Consider the following 19,795-nt stretch of genomic DNA (forward strand, 5'->3'; position numbering starts at 1 on the left):
CACACGCATATACAGACACACGCATATACAGACACACGCATATACAGACACACGCATATACAGACACACGCATATACAGACACACGCATATACAGACACACGCATATACAGACACACGCATATACAGACACACGCATATACAGTCACACGCATATACAGACACACGCATATACAGACACACGCATATACAGACACACGCATATACAGACACACGCATATACAGACACACGCATATACAGACACACGCATATACAGACACACGCATATACCGACACACGCATATACAGACACACGCATATACAGACACACGCATATACAGACACACGCATATACAGACACATGCATATACAGACACGCATATACAGACACACGCATATACAGACACACGCATATACAGACACACGCATATAGACACACGCATATAGACACACACGCATATACAGACACACGCATATACAGACACACGCATATACAGACACACGCATATACAGACACACGCATATACAGACACACGCATATACAGACAGACACATATACAGACAGACACATATACAGACAGACGCATATAGATAGACAGACGCATATATACCGACAGACGCATATATACCGACAGACACACATACAGACAGACGCACATACAGACAGACGCACATACACACACGCACATACAGACACACACACATACAGACACACGCACATACAGACACACGCACATACAGACACACGCACATACAGACACACACACACACACACACACACATACAGACACACGCATATACAGACACACGCATATACAGACACACATATACAGACACACGCATATACAGACACACGCATATACAGACACATGCATATACAGACACATATATACAGACACACGTGTGGCGGATAAGGCTTTAAACACCTCATACACCATGTGACTCAGGTCACCTGATATGTATATGTGTATGTGGGGATCATGCATTTAATTGTGCTTTTCTTGACTTGTCCAATTAATGTTTGCTTTAACAGCTAAATTCATTTATGCTATATGCTTCAGAAAATACTGATGGTTACATTTGCAAAGTTCATGCTTTGGTCAAGCTGCCCTTGGAGATAACTATCACAATCCCTGTCCTTGTAAGAGCCAGGGCCTGGTAAACATCTGCCAATGGGGAGATAAGAACTTAAAGAATGTTGCAATAACAGTATGTGAGTCTTCTCCTCCACTTTTCCCTGGCACAGCACTCCAAAAGGATAGGACAAGGGTTGGGGCCACTGGTCAACTTTGGCCCTCTATTCCTCTGAAAATTGCTTCGTTTGCAGAATTAGCGGAGATTGCTATCTTGCTTTGGCAGTATATAAGACACGCCTTTGCTGAGTTTCTTTAGTGTGGCTCGGACTTGCACTGCTTTACGTGATAAGGCTCTGCATTTCGGTCACGCTCCACAATTGTGTTTGATTGATTCTTATTAAACTACTGTTGCTTCAACTTGCCTCTTCTTTCCTATAAAGTGAAGACCGCCACCTGGTGTCAGGAGTGGGATACATCCAGCCACAGGTCCGAGGAGGGCTCCTCGGGTCGGGAAGGGGAGGCTGGCGCCAGCAACAATTGGCTGAGTTAAGCATATTTGCACACCTAAATTGAGAAAGCCTCTTCCCCTCGCTTGGATGTGGCGTACCTCTGTCGATTGTGCCTGAGCGTGTGTCCCGAACCAAATTTAAGCGAAGCACCAGTGGGTTAACGAATCAAGCAAGAGAGGGCGCCCGAGGGTAAGGGGTAATAAATTTCTGGAAGAAAGGGGGTAGTGAGGACAGGGTGGCATCCTGATCCAAGAACTACTCGGGAGGGATCAGCCGAAGAAAGGAAGATGGGAAATAAACTCGTAAAAGAGGGAGAACCACTGAAGAATACCCCGGCGTATTATATGAAAAGGGAGCATGGATATGCTGCCGTGCAACCGGGGAAAGCATGGGCTGAATTGACCAAGGATCTGAGTAATCCTTGGCCGGAAGAAGGGTCATTTGCAATGTTAAAGTTAGAAGCGCTATATGGGGCGTTAGACGCCTTGGATAAGAAAAAGAAGAGACTTCCACTGGACTCATGGAAGGTGTATGGGTGGTGGAAGGAAGAAGCCTTGCAGCGACAGGCAGCCTCTAAGCAAGCAAGTTTGCGAGGGGAGCTGGGAAAATACCAGGATGAGCGAAAACAGGGTCGGAAGAAGCAGGACAGACAGATGAAGGCGCTTATGGCACAATCAAGTCAGAAGTTGATGGTAACTCGGATGAACTCCGAAGAGGAAGAGCAGGATGAGGGAGGCGAAGATCCAGATCCCCACCCCTCCCAAGGCCTTTGTCCAGTCCCAGGATCAAAGGCACGCGCATCCCGACACCAGGGCGCCACAGGGGGAATGAGCGGGCGTCACCCGAGGACCCAAGGGCCCTGAAAACCATCGGCTCTCCAGGTAGAGGATGAGGGAGATAGCGGCACGGATACGCCGGGCTTTCCGCCCCCGATAGGCCCAGTTTGGAAATTATACCCCTCACTAGCGGAACATCAGGCCGTAAGCAGGGCTGAAACAAAGGGGGCGTTTCCCATGCGATGCGTAGGAACCAATGCACAAGGTCCAGTAATGGCCCGGGTGCCATGGAAAGAATCTGACCTAACGGCCATGCAAAATAGGGTCAAGGACATGTTGATTGACAAACCCTCTGACGTGGTAGCGCTACTCCGTCATTGGATAACCGATGGGGACTTGGACTGGCGAGATATTTGCCATTTGGGAGCGTCCGTGCTGCCACCGAAAGTATGGGAAAAGGCCAAAAGCCTCTCGTTATGGCCAGCTGACGATTCCGCGGCGTGAGCGAACCCCATGGCCGGACCAGATTGGATCATACTAAAAAACCTGCTCCTGACCAGTATTGGTAACGTGCTAGTCCCAGCAGGAGGACCGGATTGGCAAAGGATTGGCGCCCTAAAACAAAAAACTGGGGAATCGGTTGGAGATTTTCGGGAGAGAGTAGAAAAGGCCATAGCCCGATGGGGAGGGCGAGTGCAGGTTCGCATAACCGATTTACCCCCACCCTTGGTAAATAATTACCTGGTAGAGGGACTCTGGCCAGGCCTGAAAAAACAAGTACAGTCAGTCCTTTTTGGCTGGAAGGGAACGGGTATGAATGAAGCAACGCACAGTCCTGTCTAAGTATAGGATAGTGAAGAACGGGAAATATACCAAGGGCATACAAAAGTATGCCTCCGCAGGATACCGATGGGGCACAGGCCCCAAGAACATTACCCTACTTACCTACGCCCTCGTAGGCCAAAACACCTCTTTGATACTCCAATGTGAAGTATGGCCCTTTCGCCAGGCTAATACCAAACAAACCTGGCCCCCCTGCGCCTCTTACATTTTCAACCCCCCACCTATCAAGGAAGTAAGGAAGAAGGCAGAGGGAAACACGTATTGGAAAGTCACCCGCGAGATGGCCAAGGTACAGAACCGGTCGTGCTGTTGGATGTGTATGCATTTCCCCCATACTAGCACTACAGCAATATATATGATAGTATTGCCCCTGTCCCTACGAGATATGTGCTCGGGACCCTTACGAACTCCATGTCTTTTTTATTTATTTATTTTTTGTATGCTGAATCGAGGCTCGTGAAAGAGCTAACATTTACTTCACAAACAAATCAACCAGACAAACAAAATACCCAAAAAGAGGGAGTGGAAGACAAGATGGGGAGAGAAGGGGAAGCACACAAACACAACATCCGAGAGCAGGGAGATGTGTGGAAGGGAGAGGGCCCGGGGAGAGGAGGCATGGGAAGGGGGGGGGGGGGGGAGGGAGAAGTATAAAACACAAGGACACCAAGGACTTCCTGGACAGAAGTTGGTATTTAAAAAAAGTGGAATTGGGGTGAAATTAGCGGGGGTAGAAAAGATCAAGGTTTTGGATGGGGGAAGATAAGAGATGGTGGTGAACAGCTGTTTTAAAGACTTGGAGGGTGGAGTGGGATTGAAGAGAGTGAGGGAGTTTGTTCCAGAGGCAGGAGAAAAGAGGAATGAAGGAGTGAAGGTGAGCAGAGAGTCTTGATTTTGGCAGTTTAACCATAAGAGGGTTGCAGGCAGATCTTGTGCGACCTGTAGGAATATTTGCGGGACAGAGCCCAGAGAGAGCTGGGGGGGGGGGGGGGGGCAAGGCCAGAGAGGAGTCGGTAGAAGACAGAAAGACCACCAACCTGCCTGCGGTGAGTGAGTGAGAGGCCCTCGGAGTTAGCTTCATCGCGGGAGATTCCAATGATTCTGAATGCTTTGGTTTCAACAGCGTGAAGGCGAGCTAGGTGTGAGGCAGGAGCACCAGCCCAGAGGGGAGAGCAGTATTCCATTGAGCTGTGGATGAAAGCCTTGTATGAGGTGAGGAGCTCAGGTGTGCCAAGGAAGGACTTCGCACGACGGAGGATGCCCAGTCGGCGACTAGCTTTGGAGGCCAGATTTGAAATGTGGTTTTCCCAGGAAAGATCATGGCAGATAGTGAGACCCAAAAGCTTGAGTGACAGAACTTCTTGGAGAGGATTATTCAGAAAGTGGATGGGAGGGTTGTCCAGTCGGTCTTTTCGGAGAGACATCGTAAGAGTGTGAGATTTGTCAGGATTGAAAGACATGTTCCACTTGTTTGCCCAGTCTGTGATTTTGTCAAGGTCTGCAGAGAGTGAGGAGGCTGCAGACTGCCGATCTGAGGGATGAAGAATGGAGCGACAGAGAGTAGAGTCGTCAGCAAAGAGATAGAGAGGATTTTCAAGAGAGTCAGAGAGATCATTGATGAAGACCAGAAAAAGCACAGGGCCCAGAACACTGCCTTGGGGAACTCCAGCCTGAACAGGAAGAGGAGATGAGAGAAACCCATTCAGGGCCACACGTTGACTACGACTAGAGAGGAAGTCCGCCAGCCATGCGTGGAGATTTCCATGGATACCAAAAGAGGAGAGTTTGGTGAGCAGAGTGGGGTGCCAGACCGTATCGAAGGCACGTGATATGTCAAGGGAGACTGCTCTAATTTCCTGTTTGGCATTGAGGACCTCCATTCATTGTTGAGAAAGCAGAAGCAGCATGTCCAGAGTGGAGTGTCCAGGTCTGAAACCAAATTGATGATCAGAGATCAAGCCATTGGAGAAGAGGAAAGATTTCATAGCTGAAGCAATGATGGATTCCATGACTTTGCTGATAAATGGGAGAAGGCTGATTGGTCTGTAGTTGCTGGGATCTGTTTTTGCACCTTTTTTGTGCAAAGCGGTGATGTTGGCAGATTTCCAAGCAGATGGAAGATGACCTTGAGCAAAAGAGAGGGTGAAGAGAACAGAGAGAGGGAGTGAAAGAGCGGAAGAACATGATTTTAGGACCCGTGGGCTGATGCCGTCAGGTCCAGTTGCAGAATCAGAGTCGAGGGTTGACAGAAACTTTTCCACCTTGTCAGGAGGAAAGGACACAGAGTCCAGGAGCAGCTGGGTACGACTGGGTACGGTGGGTACAGAGAGGGATGGGTTTGGGACACAAGATTTAGAGGCAAACACAGAGTTGAGGCATTCAGCTTTTTCACGTGCGGAGTCAGCCATGTGGCCATTTGAGGTGAGGGAGGGGATGGAGGGGGAACAAACACCAGAAACAGATTTGACCAGACGCCACCAGGATTTGGAAGAGGGAGACAGATAAGAGAGTTCGGTCCTGAGAACGGAGAGATATTGTTTCCTGGCTCTCCTGAGGGTGGACACACACTTGTTTCGGGACACACACTTGTCAGACACACATGTCTGACCACAACCTTGGAGCTGGCAGGCCCAAGACACCCAGCGGTGTGTTCCCGTGGTTTCCAATATACCCCACCTATTAGTCAGGCCCTGTTAGACAAACGACCAGAACCGGTCTGGGTGATGGAGCAAAAGGGTCGGTTATGCCTCGTAGGAAAAGGACATGTCCAGATGGGAACCTCGGTATGCACCCACACCCTGCCATCTGATGACCTGCCATCCGGCACGAAAGAGCAACAAAAGGGAGGAACCCTTAGAATAACGGTGAATGACCAGGCCCAGCATAATGTAACGAGCCTAACGGTGTCTTGGGGAGCACCAAACTCCACCCTTCCCAAAATTAGTAAATGTATGGCCTCGGCCCTTATAGCACCCCATGGAGTAATGTTTATCTGTGGTAACAAAGCATACCCATACCTGCCTGAAAATTTGGGAGGGACTTGTTATCTAGGGTCCATCTTTCCCAAGGTAAACTTGGTAGACCATTTTAACGAAACAGGGTATACCCACAGGAGGGGAAAACGGGCCCTCTCCCATTGGAACCCAGATGGGACAGTAAGATTGGATGGACGTTGGTGGCAGGTTCTGGTTGGAGCATTTTGGCCCCAGGCAGGAGTATCTATGAATAGTTTGCGAATAGACAGCCTAGCATTAGTGATGGAATGAATCAGAAACGAAACCCGAATTGCGGAACTAAAAATGGAAGATGAATTAGTACACATGCGGACCATGGTGATGCAGAATCGCGTAGCTCTAGATATGTTATTGGCAGAAAAGGGAGGAGTATGCGGGGTAATTGATGGAAAATGTTGCACCTACATCCCAGATCAGTCAGAAGGGATAGATGCCTCAATCACCCGGCTTAAGGCCGCCACCCAGGATCTAACGGATAACCGGAGGGGAAGGGAAGAGGCCAATAGTGTATGGTCCGGGATAGCAGCCTGGTTCCAGGGATTGGCGGGAACTATCGTAAAATGGCTACTGACAGGCCTGGCCATAATCGTAGGAATCGTACTCACCCTGGTAATAATGAAGGCCTTGATCATGGTTTGTGTGAGGAAATGTTTCACAGGATGGACCATACCACCCGCCGCCACCGAGATGGTCTTCTCGCTACATGGAAAGGACCCAAAGGCCTTCGGCGAACCGGCCAATTCTGTCATCTCGTGGCAAGATTCGAACACCCACGACTGGGTCAACAACCTGGATGACTCATGGCGGGAGGATATGGCTTTGGGGATCTACGACTCCTGGCATGGCACCAATGACCATGCCAATCCTGACTGGGATTCCTTTGAATTTAGTCGTAAAGGTTCCTTTAAGAGCTGTTATACAAGCAGCGAGGACGAAATGACGAACAAATGTCCGGGAGTACCACCATTTGTAACAAACATTTTCGGGTTACCCCCTCAGTGCAAGGCACCCGACACCACGGATACGGACACTGATTCAGACAATGAGGGGAAGGAGTTTTGTGATAATGGATATGCCACCCTCTCCACCGCAGAACAATCACATGTGCGAGGCTTGATGGCATTGGACGTCGATTGTTTGCCTTGATTTGTGAGGACCGTGCATGCATAAGGAGTGCCCACCGACAGGCCGGCAACTGGGTTGCACCTACGTTGGAGGAAGTGTGGACTCGGCACCCGACCGGGCATCAGCCACCTCAGAACCAGGCGTCTTCGCCGCGAATTACGGTTGACAATATGCGTTGGATGTTGGACAGCCGTAGAAGCAGGGGTCGGTAACCCTCCCAGAGTATGCTCAGCGCATTGAGCGCAAGGCATGCCACGGGAGGGCCCCGACCTGCTGGGTATTTAGTTCGCACATTGTCTCTTTCGATACGTTGTCTTGTAGAGACAAAAGGGAGGACATGTGGGGGATAAGGCTTTAAACGCCTCATAAACCATGTGACTCAGGTCACCTGATATGTATATGTGTATGTGGGGATCATGCATTTAATTGTGCTTTTCTTGACTCGTCCAATTAATGTTTGCTTTAACAGCTAAATTCATTTATACTTTATGCTTCAGAAAATACTGATGGTTACATTTGCAAAGTTCATGCTTTGGTCAAGCTGCCCTTGGAGGTAACTTTCACAATCCCTGTCCTTGTAAGAGCCAGGGCCTGGTAAACATCTGCCAAGGGGAGATAAGAACTTAAAGAATGTTGCAATATCAGTATGTGCGTCTTCTCCTACACTTTTCCCTGGCACAGCACTCCAAAAGGATAGGACAAGGGTTGGGGCCACTGGTCAACTTTCCCCCTCTATTCCTTTGAAAATTGCTTGGGTTTTTTTTTTTTTTTTTGTATACAAGATAGAGGCTCGTGAAAGAGCAAACATTAATCACACAGAAAGACAAACCGACACATAGAACATATAACATCGGGAGCGGTAGACAAGATGGGGCGAGAGGGGGAAGGACACAAACACAACATTTGGGAGCAGGGACCGAGAGACATGGAGACATCGAGAGATTTGTGGGAGGGAGAGGGCTTTGGGGGGGGAGGCATGGGAGTGGGGGGTGGGAGAGGTATAAAACATATGGACACTGCCAGGACTTCCAGGAAAGAAGTTGGAATTTCAAACAAGGTGGATCTGGAGTGAATTAGTGGGGGTAGAAAAGATCAAGGTTTTGGATGGGGGAAGATAAGAGATGGTGGGGAACAGCTGTTTTAAAGACCTGGAGGGAGGAGTGGGATTGAAGGGAGTGTGGGAGTTTGTTGCAGAGGCGGGAGAAAAGAGGTATGAAGGAGTGAAGGTGAGCAGAGAGTCTTGATTTTGGCAGTTTAACCATAAGAGGGTTGCAGGCAGATATTGTGCGACCTGTAGGAATATTTGCGAGACAGAGCCCAGAGAGAGCTGGAGGAGCAAGGCCGGAGAGGAGTCGGTAGAAGACAGAAAGACCACCAACCTGCCTGCGGTGAGTGAGTGAAAGGCCCTCGGAGATAGAATATGCAGAATTAGCGGAGATTGCTATCTTGCTTTGGCAGTATATAAGACACGCCTTTGCTGAGTTTCTTTATTGTGGCTCGGACTTGCACTGCTTTACGTGATAAGGCTCTGCATTTCGGTCACGCTCCACAATTGTGTTCGATTGATTCTTATTAAACTACTGTTGCTTCAATTTGCCTCTTCTTTCCTATAAAGTGAAGACCGACACGGCGACACACGCACACACAGACACACACACACACACATATACAGACACACGCACGCATATACAGACACACACAGACAGACACACAGACACACAAGATTTTTTTTAAATGCATTTTTGAACACATTTTATACTCCCATGATGCAGTCGTACCTTTAAACATATCAACACCTCAAATTTAGAAACGATGCAAAATATTGTTACACGTCTGTGAACCGCACCCTCTCCCTCCCCCCAGAAGAATGCACATCCATGCACGTCGGTTCCCGAGACAGTTATCTCGTTAGTATTGGAATTTAGATAGCCCCCAATCCTTGGTTTAATGGGAACACAGGGTATATGTGAATCCTCGTCCACCACCACCATCATGTTTCACAACCCACATTCACGGTGCAAGGCTGCTACCATTGCACAAGTAGATCGTACTTAATTCAGGTTCTCCTCCTTCCAGATGCAATAAGACAGATTAAATTTGGTTCTTTTGTTTATGCAGACATATCCAAGGTGAGAAGCACGCAGGCCAGGCCAAGGACTTTGGTGATAGATAAGGCTGCACAACGATGTACATATTCCTTTCTCTTGCTGTCGCATAAATCTCTAGCTCGTCTCTGTTAATGCACGACCAATAATAGTGGTCAACAATTCCGCCTCGTTCCTTTTCAGGGCAGGTGTATCGTTCGCACCTCACAGTTTCCTCTACAAACCATGTAGCATCCACCTGCGCTAACTACACTATCATACTGACTACCCCACCCCTTCCTATCTAAATCAGAATCAGTACCCATCCGTCGACCATAGCCAAGCGAGTGAAGGATCCCAACGCAGCCCTGATCCGACTCTCCCCCTCTTCTATTTCTTCTTCTCTACCTTTCTCAGCGTGTGATTCTGCTAGAACTGTCATATGTGTTCGGTAATTAGTAAGATTGCAGAAGGGTTTAAGTGATAAGGAGATTAAGTTTATGGGGTGATTGTAATTGGATAATTGCGCTTTTCTTATAATCATTGTCGATTAGTTACTCTGTATCGTCATTGTAAATACTTCTTGCAAAAACATTGGTGAGCTGTTGATTCCAACATGCCCATTTCAGCTCTTTTCCTATTGACTCGGCTAAGGTGTAATAGTGGCAGTTCGGGACGTTCTTCCCCAACCAATTGGCTCAATAAACATTATCGGGTATGTACTCGGCAGTTCAAAATCAGGCTGCACCTGATTAAATAAGATAAGCCGAGTAGGAACCGAAGGCACGATCTCCGGTTAGGTAGGCCAGGTAAACGGCGTCAGACGGTGGACCCTGGGAGATTTGGTTGTCTAATTGGCATTCGAGGTTGATTTGCAACTCACTGGACCACAAAGTTATCCGCAGCAGGTGTCCTCAGGACTGGTAGTTCGGGAGGAGCCCAAAAAGTCCTCTTGTGGTGGAACCCGGTCACCCGGCTCCGTAACAATATCATACGTAATGACACAAATAGTGATTTTAAATCAAGAAAGCAGTCGACTTACATTTATCGAAAGCTTCATCCTTGCCATCCTCTTTCAAAACCTTCAACACTGCGTAAAGTGGGCAGTGCCCATCCGCCTGCTGCTCTCTCATTCCTTCCACCACTTCAACCGCTTGTTGCAACTGATCTCTGAGAACAGCGACACAAAAGTTTTAAAATGCAACACGATGACAAACTTTGTGTGAAAAGTCTTGGAGATATTTTCCTGTTTAAAATAAGAAATTACAACAGAATACCTTTTGCAGGGAAAAAAATAAATAAATAACAAAAATAGAAAATAAATTACATCGTATGCTTGATACACGCCGTGAAATAAATGACAAGATCCACCTTGAGATGCTCAAACCTACCTAAAAAGGTGCACGTTCACGTGCACCAAAGGCACCACACCTTAAAGAAACATCAAACTCACCGAGTGATCAGGGCCAAGATTTGGCACTGCACCAAAAAATGTGGAGGGATCCGTGATGGCATGTTCAGAGCTGCATGTTCTTTACAAAAGAGGTCCACACCTTCAAGGTGGCCGGCACGAGCCAGGGCCTTCAACCATGGCCGCAATGCAAAATCATTTGGGAATTGTCCTTCCTTCCTCATGAATTTGAACAGCTCAACAGTCTCTGTGCACACCGATGATGGTTTTAGTGGTTTCAAAATAATGTGTTAGTGAAGATAAATTGATAACGCGGGAAGAAAGGAACAACAGATGCATTATTGAAGGAATGAGGAATGTTCAGCACACATTATCTAAAGTATACTCATCATGATAAACCACATTGTAAATCAAATACTGCCGAGCAAACATAACAAACTGTACAAGGTCATGTGCCAACAACATGAGTGAAAATAAACTGTACAAGGTCGTGCGCAAACCAGACGAGTGAGCATAACAAACTGTACAAGGTCATGTGCAAACTAGAGTGAACATAAACTGTACAAGGTCATGTGCAAACGAGACGTGTGAACAAAACAAACTGTACAAGGTAATGCGCAAACTACACGAGCGAAGACAAACTGTACAAGGTAATGTGCAAAATGGACAAGGAAACATAACAAACTGTACACGGTCATGCACAAACTAAACGAGTGAATATAAACTGTACAAGGTCATGGGCAAACGAGACGTGTGAACATAAACTCCACAAGGTCATGTGCAAACTAGACGAGCGAACATAAACTGTACAAGGTCATGCGCAAACTAGGCGAGTGAACATAACAAACTGTGCAAGGTCATGTGCAAACTAGAGTTAACATAAACTGTACAAGGTCATGTGCAAACAAGACGTGTGAACAAAACAAACTGTACAAGGTCATGCACAAACTAAACGAGTGAATATAAACTGTACAAGGTCATGGGAAAACGAGACGTGTGAACATAAACTCTACAAGGTCATGTGCAAACTAGACGAGCGAACATAAACTGTACAAGGTCATGCGCAAACTGGACTAGTGAACATAACAAACTGTAGAAGGTCATGCGCAAACTAGACAAGTTAATATAACAAACTGTACAAGGTTATGTGCAAACAAGATGAGTGAACATAAACTGTACAATGTCATGTGCAAACGAGACGGATAAACATAACAAAATGTATGAGGTCATGTGCCAACAACACGCATGAACATAAACTGTACAAACGAGACGAGTGAACATAACAAACTGTACAAGGTCATGAGCAAATTGGACGAGTAAACATAACAAACTGTAGAACGTTATGTACAAATTATACGAGTAAACAAAACAAACTGTGTAACGTCATGTGCAAACTAGACGAGTGAGCATAGACTGTACAAGGTCATGCGCAAACTAGAGTGAACATAAACTGTAAATGTCATGTGCAAACGAGACGGATAAACAACAAAATGTATGAGGTCATGTGCCAACAACACGCATGAACATAAACTGTACAAACGAAACGAGTGAACATAACAAACTGTACAAGGTCATGAGCAAATTAGACGAGTAAACATAACAAACTGTACAAGGTCATGTGCAAACTAGATGAGTGAACATAACAAATTGTACAAGGTCATGTGCAAACGAGATGAGTGAACATAAACTATACAAGGTTATGTGCAAATGAGACGAATAAACATAACAAAATGTATAAGGCCATGTGCAAACTAGACAAGCAAACAAAGTGTACAAGGTCATCTGCAAACTAGATGAGCAAACATAACAAACTGCACAAGGTCATATGCCAACAACACGAGTGAACATAAACTGTACAAGGTCATGCGCAAACTAGACGAGTCAATATAACAAACTGTACAAGGTCATGTGCAAACGAGACGAGTGAACAAAACCAACTGTACAAGGTCATGTGCAAACGAGACGAGTGAACAAAACAAACTGTACAAGGTCATGTGCAAGCAAGACGAGTTAACATAACAAACTGTACAAGGTCATGTACAAACAAGACAAATAAACATAACAAACTGTATAAGGTCATGTGCAAACTACATGAGTGAACATAACAAACTGTACAAGGTCATGTGCAAACTAGACGAGTAAACATAACAAACTGTACAAGGTCATGAGCAAATTAGATGAGTAAACATAACAAACTGTACAAGATCATGTGCAAACTAGACAAGTAAAACAAAACAAACTAGAGGTCATGACCTGTGAGGGTTCTAACATTGATGTCAGCATTATCAAATATAACTTTTACAAGATCACCCTCAATATCATACGATTGCTCATCTGTAAGCAGTGCATCGTATAGATACTGAACCTCCCTGTAGTAAACTGCAAATGACAAACTATTCAGTATGTGCCACATGGCACATTCCATAAAAAGGGGCCTTTTCTGTGCTTTTTCACTTTGCGCTTCCATTGATACAGAGAAACCATCCCATATATAAAGGGAGGGATGCTTCACGCTTCCCTTCATACAGAGAAACCATCCCATAAATAAAGGGAGGAATGCTTTGCGCTTCCCTTCATACAGAGAAACCATCCCATATATAAAGGGAGGGACGCTTCGCGCTTCCCTTCATACAGATAAACCATCCCATACATAAAGAGAGGGACACTTTGCGCTTCCCTTCACACAGATAAACCATCCCATAAATAAAGGGAGGAATGCTTTGCGCTTCCCTTCATACAGAGAAACCATCCCATATATAAAGGGAGGGACGCTTCGCGCTTCCCTTCATACAGATAAACCATCCCATACATAAAGAGAGGGACACTTTGCGCTTCCCTTCACACAGATAAACCATCCCATATATAAAGGGAGGGACGCTTCGCACTTCCCTTGATACAGAGAAACCATCCCATATATAAAGGGAGGGACACTTTGCGCTTCCCTTCACACAGATAAACCATCCCATATACAAAGGGAGGGATGCTTCGCGCTTCCCTTCATACAGAGAAACCATCCCATATATAAAGGGAGGGACGCTTCGCACTTCCCTTGATACAGAGAAACCATCCCATATATAAAGGGAGGGACACTTTGCGCTTCCCTTCACACAGATAAACCATCCCATATATAAAGGGAGGGACGCTTCGCACTTCCCTTGATACAGAGAAACCATCCCATATATAAAGGGAGGGACACTTTGCGCTTCCCTTCACACAGATAAACCATCCCATATACAAAGGGAGGGATGCTTCGCGCTTCCCTTCATACAGAGAAACCATCCCATATATAAAGGGAGGGACGCTTCGCACTTCCCTTGATACAGAGAAACCATCCCATATATAAAGGGAGGGACACTTTGCGCTTCCCTTCACACAGATAAACCATCCCATATATAAAGAGAGGGATGCTTTGCGCTTCCCTGCATACAGACAAACCATCCCATAAATAAAGGGAGGGACACTTTGCGCTTCCCTTCACACAGATAAACCATCCCATATATAAAGGGAGGGATGCTCCACGCTTCCCTTCATACAGATAAACCATCCCAAAAATAAAGGGAGGGATGCTTTGCGCTTCCCTTCATACAGAGAAACCATCCCATATATAAAGAGAGGGATGCTTTGCGCTTCCCTGCATACAGATAAACCATCCCATATATAAAGGGAGGGATGCTCCACGCTTCCCTTCATACAGATAAACCATCCCAAAAATAAAGGGAGGGATGCTTTGGCGCTTCCCTTCATACAGAGAAACCATCCCATATATAAAGGGAGGGATGCTTTGTGCTGCCCTTCATGCAGAGAAACCATCCCATATATAAAGGGAGGGATGCTTTGTGCTTCCCTTCATACAGAGAAACCATCCCATATATAAAGGGAGGGATGCTTCACGCTTCCCTTGATACAGATAAACCATCCCATATATAAAGGGAGGGATGCTTTGTGCTTCCCTTCATACAGAGAAACCATCCCATATATAAAGGGAGGGACGCTTCCCGCTTCCCTTCATACAGAGAAACCATCCCATATATAAAGGGAGGAATGCTTTGCGCTTCCCTTTGATAGAAATCTGTGTTGGGAAGTTTACAGATTTAAAGGGTTTCCGTTGGTTCTGTGTGAATCCTGTTCAAGGTGCAATTCGGCTAAGTTTAACCATTTAGGAGGGACTGGACAGGTGGGTACATTCTCAACCTGTCTGGTTAGCCAACGTCACAATCACAAAAGCTCTGGTCACACACAGGGCTTTGTAAACTGTCGCCCAGAAGTGCGTGACAAACCCAACATATATATATATATATTTCACAAAAACACGAGGTTACATCGCTCGTGTCACCATAAGCATGGCGCAAGGGATATTTGTCAAAAGTGTTGTTGTTATTTTAATGCAAAATTGTACATCAATATGAATCACATGACAGGAACAAGGGAAGAGTGCTGTGGAGTTATCAGAAGAGGTGATTCTTGTTTTGTGCTGTACCTTCAAATTTTCCTGCTTTCACAAGGGAAGTCATTAAAAGACTGTTTGCAGTGTTATCCAAGGCTATGTCCGGATGATGCATTTTTGCTCTGTGGGGACAAATATAAAATAAAGTTTGTGGCAGATTAATCACAAAACACATTTACTCCAATATTAACGGTCCACAACTTCATCCACAACCAAATCACATGATCAGCATGTACAACATCCTTACCGCTCCATGATCGACTGAGCCTCTTCAACAGCACCGATGGATAGTTGGGCCTTAGCCAAATGCAAATACTGGTCGGCAGAAAGCACGTGACCTTGGTTATTCATTTGCAGCACATCTGAAGTTCCTGAAAGCAAAAAGCAAAACCGAAGCACAATGTTTATGGCCTGCGCATGGTTTACGGCACAACTGAGAACATTTAGACTCCATTATCAACATAGTGTGAAATTTACATGCAAACTGGTGCAATTTTAAAATGCATCGACAACATCATCCGCTATGTGAGGAGAACTTGAATAAAGCTATGTCATTCAAATCATTCATTCATTCATTCATTCATGTCAAGGACCGGGCATGCCATTGAAAATAATTATGGAAACAGGAACAACTGCGTATGAAAGGCAAGTTCCTCTGTTGTTGCATCATTTATGGACGTGCGGCTGTGCCGATGATGCAGTGGCCCTGTTACCAGTAAGCTGGTACTCGTTTTGCTGACTTTATTCGATGACAGGCCGAGTCAATCAACCGGGCGTTATTTCAACGGCACAACGGGGGCTCAAATCCAACACATAGCACAAACCTAACAGCACGACAGACAAATTAACAGGGACAAACCAACAGGGACAAACCAACAGGGACAAACCAACAGGGACAAACCAACAGGGACAAACCAACAGGGACAAACCAACAGGGACAAACCAACAGCGACATACCAACAGCGACAAACCAACAGCGACAAAACAACAGCGACAAACCAACAGCGACAAACCAACAGCGACAAACCAACAGCCCTATCTTTTGCTATCGTGGTGGTCCCTCTCGGCTCTCCCCCCGTTGGTATTTTTGTGCATATAAGATTGTTCATAGTTCTGTTTAAATATTATTTAAATATGTTTAACCTTTCCCCTTCTGTTTTTTATTCAGTGGTATATTACAACACGCTGTTTTTCTTCCTATTTAAAAGGCTTTTCTCAATTTCCTCTCCAACTCATTCCACTTCAAAAAAAAGAAATTCAATATCTTATACGTCTCCCTCACTACATGGTCTAAATTCACATTCATTCCATCCCTCCTCCATCGTTCTGAACCGGATTGCTAACTTGAAAATCACAACAAACCCAATTTGTTATCAATGTTCGTCTTTCATTAATCATCCACTTTCTAAACTCCCCTCTTGCCCCTCCCATCCAAATCCCCCCCTTGCACCTACACTCCGAAACTTCCCCCTTGCCCCTCCACTCTTAAACTCCCCCCTTGCCCCTCCACTCCTGAACTCCCCCCTTGCCCTTCCCCTCCTAAACTTCCCCTTTGCCCCTCCCCTCCTAATCCCCCCCTTGCCCCTCCACTCCTGATCTCCCCCCTTTCCCCTTCCCTCCAAAACTCCCCCCTTGCCCCTCCCCTCCTAAACTCCCCCCTCACTCCTCCCCTTCAAAACTCCCCCCCAATCCCTCCCTTTCAATTCTCCCCCCATACCATTCCTCTCCAATTCTCTCTCCTCCCCCCTCCTCCTCCAAGCTGCCTCCTCCCCACTTCGTCTCCCTTTTATCTCATACCTCCACCCCCCCAAACCTTCTACTTTCCTCTGCCCCCCCTCAAACAACCCCTCACTGTGCCGCATCCCTTCACCATCAAACCTTTCATCCTCCTCATCCTTCCCTTTCTTGGAACTCTTCTGCAACATCTGAAACACTATCAACTGCTCTCCCTACCTCCCCCTCTCATCCTTCATCTTACCCTACTCCTCCCCTCCCCTGTCCTGTACCCGATGCTCCCCCTCTCTCTTCATTAACGGTATGGACCTCAAACATCCGGGGCCTTCGCTCAAACCTGACTGATCTCTCCATACAGGTTGCTTCTGACAATCCAGACTTGATCTGCTTAACAGAGACTTTCCTCCTTCAAGATGTCTCTGATTCCTTAATATCTCTTCCTGGTTACTCCCTCCTCCGGTATGATAGACCTGAGCCTCGGCCTGGTGGTGGGGTGGCTATCTTTGTCAAAAACTCTCTTCCTCACTCTCCTTGCACTGCTCTCTTTCCTCCTCACCCGCAGGAGTACCTCTGGTTATGGCTTCCTCTCCGCTCCCACCTTTTGTTCATATGTGTTCTGTACCGTCCCCCAAACAGTGATGACTCCATCTACATTTCAATGTCTGACAACATGGACCAACTTCTATCCACTCATCCCAACTCTCTCTTCCTCATATGTGGTGACTTCAACTGTCATCATGCCACCTGGTTGGGTGTGGGTTCCTCTCTCACTAGTCATGGCACCTCAGCAAAGGACTTCTGTGACTCACTGGGATTGACACAATCTGTCAATTTCCCGACCCGGATCTCAGCCAATGGAGTATCTTCTCTTCTAGACTTGGTTATGACAAACTTCCCTGCTAATGTCTGCTGCTCTTCTTCTGCTCCAATCGGTTCTTCTGATCATGTGCTTGTCAAAGTGGACATCTCTCTGGCCATTCTCAGAGAGCCTCCTCAGCGTCGACGAGTCTGGCATTTCACTCAGGCCGACTGGGACGGTCTTCAAGCAGCCATCAATCGTCTGGATTGGTCTCCCATCTCCACTGCCTCTGACATCAATTCTTCCTGGGAATTCTTCCAAAGCAAACTGATCTCTCTCATGCACAGATTTATCCCATCTCGCCTTCAATTGTCTTACCCTTCCTCCCGTCCATGGTACACTGAATCTTGTGGTGAGGCAGTTGCCCTGAAACAACTTGCCTTTGCCTCTTGGAAGGCTAATCCAACTGAAGGAAATCTCAGTTCCTTCCACCAAGCTCGGAACAAGTGTGTGTCTACCCTCAGGAGTGCCAGGAAGCACTATCTCTCCTCACTCAAGAATGAACTCTCAAACCTGTCTCCTTCCTCCAAATCCTGGTGGCGTCTGGTCAAATCCGTTTCTGGTGTTTGTTCCCCCTGCATCCCCTCCCTCACCTCAAATGGCCACACAGTTGACATCGCCGAATGCCTCAACTCTGTGTTCGCCTCAAAATCCTTAGTCCCAAACCCATCTCTCTCTGTTCCCACCTTTCCCAGTCGAACCCAACTGCTCCTGGACTCTGTGTCCTTCTCTCCTGACAAGGTGGAGGAGTTTTTGTCAAACCTCGACTCTGATTCTGCAACTGGACCAGACGGCATCAGCCCACGGGTACTAAAATCCTGCTCTGCCGCTCTATCTCACCCTCTCTCTGTTCTTTTCACCCTATCTTTTGCTCAAGGTCATCTGCCAGCATCCTGGAAATCAGCTAACATTACCGCTTTACACAAAAAAGGTGCAAAAACAGATCCTTGCAACTACAGACCAATCAGCCTGCTCCCAATTATCAGCAAAGTCATGGAATGACTTTGCTTCGGATCATTCCCATCATTGCTTCGGATATGAAATCTTTCCTCTTCTCCAATGGCTTGATCTCTGATCATCAATTTGGTTTCAGACCAGGTCACTCTACTCTGGACATGCTGCTTCTGCTGTCTCAACAATGGATGGAGGTCCTCAATGCCAAACAGGAAATCAGAGCTGTCTCCCTTGACATATCAAGGGCCTTTGATACGGTCTGGCACCCAGCTCTGCTCACCAAACTCTCCTCCTATGGTATCCATGGAAATCTCCATGCATGGCTTGCGGACTTCCTCTCTGGTCGTAGTCAACGTGTGGCCCTGAATGGATTTCTCTCATCTCCCCTTCCTGTTCAGGCTGGAGTTCCCCAAGGAAGTGTGCTGGGCCCTCTGCTTTTTCTGGTCTTTATCAATGATCTCTCTGACTCTCTGGAAAATCCTCTCTATCTCTTTGCTGATGACTCCACCCTCTGCCGCTCCATTCCTCTTCCCTCAGATCGGCAGTCTGCAGCCTCCTCACTCTCTGAAGACCTGGACAAAATCACAGACTGGTCAAACAAGTGGAACATGTCTTTCAATCCTGACAAATCACACTCTCTTACTATGTCTCTCCGAAAAGATCGACTGGACAACCCTCCCATCTACTTTCTCAACAATCCTCTCCAAGAAGTTCTGTCACTCAAGCTTTTGGGTCTCACTATCTGCCATGATCTTTCTTGGGAAAACCACATTTCCAAGCTGGCCTCCAAAGCCAGTCGCCGACTGGGCATCCTCCGTCGTGCGAAGTCCTTCCTCGGCACACCTGAGCTCCTCACCACATACAAGGCTTTCATCCGCAGCTCAATGGAATACTGTTCTCCCCTATGGGCTGGTGCTCCTGCCTCACACCTGGCTCGGCTTCACGCTGTTGAATCCAAAGCTTTCAAAATCATTGGAATCTCCCGTGA

General features: G+C 46.7%; 1 protein-coding gene across 1 annotated transcript in view; it reads right to left on the minus strand.

The window, feature by feature from the left end:
- Nucleotides 1-19,795, minus strand: part of LRPPRC (leucine rich pentatricopeptide repeat containing) — a 210,322-nt gene that overhangs the window by 25,047 nt on the left and 165,480 nt on the right. The window contains exons 30-33 of the mRNA XM_068127929.2: nucleotides 15,508-15,631; nucleotides 15,294-15,382; nucleotides 10,859-11,063; nucleotides 10,448-10,575 (exon numbers count right to left, since the gene is read on the minus strand). Of these exons, the coding sequence (XP_067984030.2) occupies nucleotides 10,448-10,575; nucleotides 10,859-11,063; nucleotides 15,294-15,382; nucleotides 15,508-15,631 (546 nt within the window). The remainder of the gene's footprint in view (nucleotides 1-10,447; nucleotides 10,576-10,858; nucleotides 11,064-15,293; nucleotides 15,383-15,507; nucleotides 15,632-19,795) is intronic.

The sequence above is a fragment of the Myxine glutinosa genome, chromosome 9, assembly GCF_964187855.1.
Source record: "Myxine glutinosa chromosome 9, kmMyxGlut1.1, whole genome shotgun sequence".
Taxonomy (NCBI): Eukaryota; Metazoa; Chordata; class Myxini; order Myxiniformes; family Myxinidae; genus Myxine; species Myxine glutinosa.